Source organism: Trachurus japonicus, chromosome 8 (genome assembly GCF_045865225.1).
Source record: "Trachurus japonicus isolate A0001 chromosome 8, Traja_1.0".
Lineage (NCBI taxonomy): Eukaryota > Metazoa > Chordata > Actinopteri > Carangiformes > Carangidae > Trachurus > Trachurus japonicus.
Window position 1 is genome coordinate 20687362 of NC_140914.1, and position 6610 is coordinate 20693971.

A 6610-nucleotide genomic window follows, 5' to 3' on the forward strand; every position below is an offset into this window, starting at 1 on the left:
CAGTTTTTTCGGCGATGTAAAAAATTAGGTCCGCCCATTCAGTGATTGACATTTTGATGATCAAATCAACAGGGAGGACTCCGGGGATGCGCTTGATTTTCAGTCACAGCGTACACCGATAATCACCCGGTCGCGCAGTATAGGTTGATACAAAAGACATCAAAATAAAATAAGAATCAAAACCATGAATTAATACACTACAAGGCACACAAACCAGACAGAAATCCTTTTTAATGAATGGAGTCTACTCTTTTTTCTTTCTTTCTTTTTTTTTTAAAGATGATATTCCCACAATCAGCTCACCCTTTATTCCCACCAAATGTCTTCATAAAAAAAGCGAATATCGAGATAAATGCACGGTGGTGGGCTGTTAAAAACGCCCCCGAAGAGCCAGCAGGGCGGAGTTTTCTACTTTTTATGACACATACTCAACGGTCTACATTCAACTGGTTTAAAAGACCATGGGGTACTTAAAAAAAAACACACACACACAAGTATGGCTTCACAGCTCTTTTCTTCACAAATATTATTTTTGTTCCACAAAAGTCTTTGTTGTATATGGATTACGTAGTCCATTTCCCCCCCGGAGGGATGTCATGTGCAAATAATGGAGCGCACCGCGCCGCCCGGCCGCTTGGCGGAGCACCAGTTAAATTCCTCTGTGTCACCGTGGGGTGGGTGGACCATTCCTCACTACAGTCCGCTGGGCAGGCGCAGCGCAGGCAGCAGCAGCAGCAGCAGCAGCAGGAACTCGCTGGTCGTCCAGTTGGCAAACTGACGAAGTTGTCTTCGGGAAACTTGAAGGCTCAAAAACAAAAAACCACTATGACTTCGACGAACATGTTTCAAGGGCTGGAAACCAGCTCTAAACCGAGTTCAAGGTGAAGAATGTGGCACTTAATGGCCGTGTTTCTTGGGTATTTATGAAATATACGACAAACGTCGGTGCTTTATTTGGGCTCAAGTCAGCCGCTCCGTCCGCTAGTGTCTCAGCGTAGGTTAACGGTATCTGACAGGAGCTCTTCGTAGTTTTTAGCAACACAAATCCCCGCTGCTAATGTCTCTAACGTGGCTCTTAGTGGTGTTAGAAAGGACTGACATATTTGTGTCGTCGCCGACTCGCCTTGGTTTGGTCTGAGTCGTCTTCTTCCGTTAGCAAACTTCACAGTGAGGAGTTAGCTTGGAGCTAACCGACCAGGCGTTGTCTGCTGCGGAAGTGGGAAGCCTCCTCGGACTGCTCCTCTTTGTACTCGCCAACATCAGCGCTGCTGTGTAGCTACACGCTGTTGTACTCGGAGGTGGTTTTTGTTTCCTCTTTTCTAAATCGAAAGCGCCAGTTCTTTGGTCAGATCCTCCAATTAGTGGAGTTCACGTATGTTATGGTTTCTAATTTATGTGACAAAAGTGTAGCGGCTCTTGAGTTTTTCAGACGTATGGCGCCATTCCCGGCTACATAACGTCAATCAAATAACCTGTTATGTGGCTGCGTTGGCTGAAGCTGCTCTTGACACAGTCACAGCCAAATTACCTAATGTTTTTACACTTGACCACTTTGCCTGGCATGGTGCAAAAAAAAAAAAAAGACCTCATGTTTCTAACAGCTGTCAGTAAACAACGACCTCCATGCCTCAGATTTCTTAAACAGTATGTCCACTCCCATGTCAGTAGGATGAGCAGATTACTTACCGTATATAAATTGGAACAGTATACAATCTGATTATTTAGCTATATTATTTATTTAACCAGTAAAACCGGTCTGTCTCCTCTTTTTGAAGCCTGTTCTAGGTCACACATGTGTATGTTAATTGGTTTGTGATAAGACCTGAGCAGGATCTCATCAGTTGTCCTATATCCTTTTGTGTTTTGTAGGGTGTTGCGGCCTCCTGGTGGCGGCTCCAGTAACCTGTTTGGTGGCTATGAAGATGATGCTGCAGCAACAAGAAGACCTAACAAGATGGCCTCTAAAGTTTTCTCTCCAGCAGAGGAGCCCCAGAGTGTGCCCAGGCGCTCCAACCCTCCAGGTCAGACCAGCCTGTCAGGGCTTATGGATGTGCTGAGGCAGCCAGTCTCAACATCTATCAATGTCCAGGGTGTGAAAACTGTTACTGACGTGATAACTCCAGTATAAACACCTCCACTGTTCAGTGTGTCTGTATGTGATCTACATCCAGTTTGAAGGATTTTGTAGTCACATATGTGTCTACTGTAAGAAAATGATTTGAGTTTCCAAACGGAGAATTGTGGGCCACCCAGACTACATCCTACAGTTTTTCAGTGGCATTAACACCAGCAATAAAATCGCTGGTGGGTGAACTATTTGTTTAGTATACAATTTTGAAATGTGCACATGGCCCTGAAGGGTCATGGAAACGCTTGATGCAGATGTTAAAATGAATATCATGGTGCTCTAGTGGTTTACCCAGCAGAGTGTGTACCATGTAGGCGCAGCCCTAGTTGCAGCGCCATGGATTTGAATCTGACCTTTAGGTGTCATTCCCCTCTCTCTTTCCTAACTTTCCTGTCTCACTTCACTATCCTATGCAAATAAAGGCAAAAATGCCCCCCCAAAATGTATATTAATCCCATATAAGTAATCATAGATGATAGTGGACCATGGGATCATAATTCTACAGGACGACCAAATGCACATTGTCGTACTGTCACTGCTGTACGTAACGTAACGCATATCTTGGTAATACTTCATGTAGGTGGGAAGAGTAGTGGAATATTTGGGGAATGTGAACCTCCTGCTCAACCACAGAGACCTATACCGCCAGGTGGATCAACCAGCAACATTTTTGGGAGTGCAGAAAGTGCACCTGTGCAAAGCCCACTCAGAAGCCACCCAAATAAGCCAAAGGTAGGCCATGCATCTAGATCTTTATTCCTTAAGCTTTTTTTTTTTTTTTTAGATCATTTGAGTTTCATTCCATTCCACCCCGATTTGTGACATTAAACCCAAATTTTAAACAAATTGTTTACCCAAATAAAAAATGTGTTGTCTGCCCACCTCTGTCCAGTCATCCTCTAAAAGCTAGTTATCTCACTTATATTATGTATTATTCAAGATTTGATAAAGCCAGCATATATGAAGCAATCCTCTTCACGAAATCACTAGTCGTGTTTGTGCAGTTTTAGCGTTGTCACTTCGAACTGAGTCCTTTGCAGCAATCTCAGGAAGGACATAAGTAGATTCAGAGGAACTGCATTGGCTCATCTTTGTGAGGAAAAACATGTAAACATACTGCAATGGTTTTAAGTTTTTTGCAATTACATATTATTATGATTGTATTCATTTAGAGAACATTTTTATGGGCAGACATGGAAAGATACAATACCAACAGCATTTATCATAATTATCCTGTCACACAAATTCAAAATTATGATGGGGTGTTGCCCTTGGCTGTAATGACAATTTGCTGTCTCATGCCATGTGATCCTGGGTATCATAAGTTATTGTTCACTCTTGTCAAAGGAATGTTCTGTGATCTATCATTAGATATAAATATGATTGATTTTCTGGGTTTATGAATCGTTTTAAATGAATCTGCTTCAATACGTTGTGGAATTGCCAACCCAGTCAAAGCAATCGGAGCATTTGTTATTGTCATTTGCTGCCTATGACTGGTTTCATCTTTGGCACAGTAATGTCCTAGTCCATCATACAGGATGTATTCACTGTAAACATTAATCTCTGTGTTTTCATTTTCCTTTTATTTAACAAGGTGAAAGTCTTGTGATTAAAATCTCGGGCTTGGGCTCTGTAAATGAGAGACAAATATTTTCACTATAATGCCCTAAAGACCTTTGGTCATGGCAATTACACTGTTTCACTGGATTTGAGAGAGCAGCTGCTTTAACTTTAAAACACAGGAACAAGAGAGTCCTGTGTTAACGTGTTTTTTTTTCTTCTGATGACACAGTGAGATGTCTTATCTCACTCTTTCTTTAATCTTTCAGGACAATCTAAGTGTGGGACCTGAATCTAAACCTGAACCACCAGGTGAGTTTGTTGAAAGGACAATGTCAATGTGAACCACTTTTAGCAGATTTGCGTAATACTTACTTCATTGTCACTGTCAGTTGCAAATTTTGGACTGAGGAATTTTATTACAGTAAATGTTCCCAATCATTGACCTGTGTCTTTTAAGGTGAAAATAATACATATTAAAATACTGTATTAGTGCTAATCTGTAGCTAAATTTAGACTTGTACCTCTACTGACTGAATTTGGTGAATCTGACAAAGATTTGAATGCGTGGTGAATGTGAAAGCATGGTGAATGTGCAGGTCACAACTTGTCCACGAGAGCGTTTTGGAGTTGTTGGATTGTGTATTTGATGAGGGAAACCAAGAAATCCCATTAGCCTCCGTAGCGTAGCTCTGAGCAGCTCGCGGCTCTGCTCCGCCGTTCTAAAAATAGCTTGCACCGACAATTAAAGGTAACGAACTTACTCCTAACACTATAGGAATTATGGCAATGGGCCAAAAATTTGAACTATCCCTTTAAATATACAAGTGAGAAAATGTATATTATTAAATTTTAGGCCATTGCTCTGCTTTAGCATTTCTGTAAAATACATTGTTCTCTCCTCAAGCACCCAAAGTGAAGGTTAGCCAACCTGAAGTGAAGGAGGTGGCTGCCCCCCCTGCCCCAGCTCCTGCTCCAGCTGCAGTTCCAGCTCCAGCTCCGGCTGCAGCTCCAGCTCCTGCTCCAGCTCCTGTGCCAGCCAAGGAAGAGCCTGCTGCAGTGTCAGCCCCACCTGAGCCTGAAGCCACCCCTCCCCCCTCCTCCTCCTCCTCCTCCTCCCCACCTCCTGATGACATGAAGAAGCACGAGCCTCACCTGGGACCCAAGCCTCGCTCCCACAACAGGGTCCTCAACCCACCTGGAGGAAAGTCTAGCGTGGTATTCTACTGATGAGCTGAACACACCACTCCTCCCTGTTTGTGTCCATACACTCCTTGTCTGCTCCCCTGTTTAATCTTCTCTCATTCCAACACGTCTTTCCCCGTGGTTATTTCACCTGTACATCTAAACGCAGATCAGAGTTATGTTTATCCTACCCGTTTTCTGGTCATGTATGTTTTCCTCAACTTCTTGCACTTTCAGTCCTGTTTCTGGCTCTTTCCCCTTAGTCCAAGTCTTCATATTATTCTGAATTGAAACCTGCATCATACAATCACTCACCACTCAATCAACAGGCTAGCTATTACTGAGTCATTTTGATTGTGACTCTGTTCAATCTCAATGTTACGGTTGCATTTTCACTGTTTCTGTATTTGAGCACGTGTAAAGGTGGTTTGGTTTAAGGCACAATTATTTGTCATTTAAATCAAATGGGAAGGTTAAGACATAGGAGGAAGCTTTAATGATCCGTTGTGGCTAAAATCTTTTGTGTGAGTTCAAAAGCAGACATTTTCTTGAAATAGTTTGAAGCCTTAATGTTTTTACAGAGAGGATGGGCTGAATAGATTTTCTCACCACTGTAACATGTGAAACGTTTCAGGGAGCCCTAGTAGTAGCCCTTTTCTGCGCAGCCAGATTCTCATTGAATGACGACGTAAAACCTTTTGTTCTGTGGTTGTTAAAAAATAATACGTGTTAGACTTTAGCCAATGACTTTATAATCAAAAGCCTTATCATGTATGCATTCATTATGCCTTGTCCCTATTTTCAACATGTGTCTTGATTAACGATCTGATGTCAGAGCACAAACTGTTTAGGGAGAGATGCCAAAAAATTGACCTTGAAACAAAGATAAATGAGTTGGTTTACTCCAAAATGCTTCTGCTTCCTTAAAAAAATTCCATTTTGATTTTATGCGAATGTATTGTGCAGGTACTTTCTGCTTTGTCCTCATTGCTTGCTTTATCTGAGAACATGCCTTCTTTTCTTTTGCTTGGGGTAGGCCTCTGTTTATGTTTTAAATTAAAACGGCTGAAGACAAGTGAACTCTGGACAAGCGCGTGGCCTACCTGAGTCCAGGTGGGCTCAATGATAATCACCTTTTCACTCACTTCATGACGCACATTCATGGTTTTCTGGTGCCAGCCTGTCCCCAGTGTGTTGATGTGCCTGGCAGGCAATGAGCGCAGTAGAAGAAAGAAATCCTGTGTATTGCAATAAAACTGTTGTTTTGCATTTTAGTGTGTGTTTATTTTGTTTACTTCCCTAAACTAAAACACTTGTCAGAATATTTGAGATTAAGTAGTTACTTACCAAAACTTGCAGTAGATTAAACACTTATGTTGTGGAAATGTCATACCGTTTTTTTTTTTAAAATGTTTTTCTAGATCGGTGTAGATGTAACATTCCCACTATGTGTTGTGTGCTCCAGATTTATAGCTTAATTCTTCAATCACTGACACTGATGCTTTTGTTCAGAATCGCCTCTTGGCAGCGCTCTGCAAGCTGCTTGTTCTAAGACAAAATGGCCACTTCATGCCTTAGAAAATTCATTTTAGCTTCGCAAACACACTGGAATCTGGAGGGCGATTTGATTTTTCTCCTGTAGGCAGATGTCTAAAAGACCAGAGAAAATGTGACTATACACTGAGACTGGAGTCATATGTAAGCCAACAAAACTAGGTCATCTAATACTTCATT

The 6610-nt window shown here is 41.9% G+C and overlaps 1 protein-coding gene across 1 annotated transcript; it reads left to right on the forward strand.

The window, feature by feature from the left end:
- The first annotated feature begins 740 nt into the window (after positions 1 to 740).
- jpt2 (Jupiter microtubule associated homolog 2) lies at positions 741 to 6145 on the forward strand. The gene is made up of 5 exons (XM_085784589.1): positions 741 to 881; positions 1870 to 2021; positions 2709 to 2860; positions 3961 to 4003; positions 4599 to 6145. Exons 1-5 carry the CDS (start codon positions 826 to 828, stop codon positions 4919 to 4921), a joined length of 726 nt encoding a protein of 241 aa, XP_085640715.1. The 5' UTR covers positions 741 to 825; the 3' UTR covers positions 4922 to 6145.
- Positions 6146 to 6610: the final 465 nt, after the last annotated feature.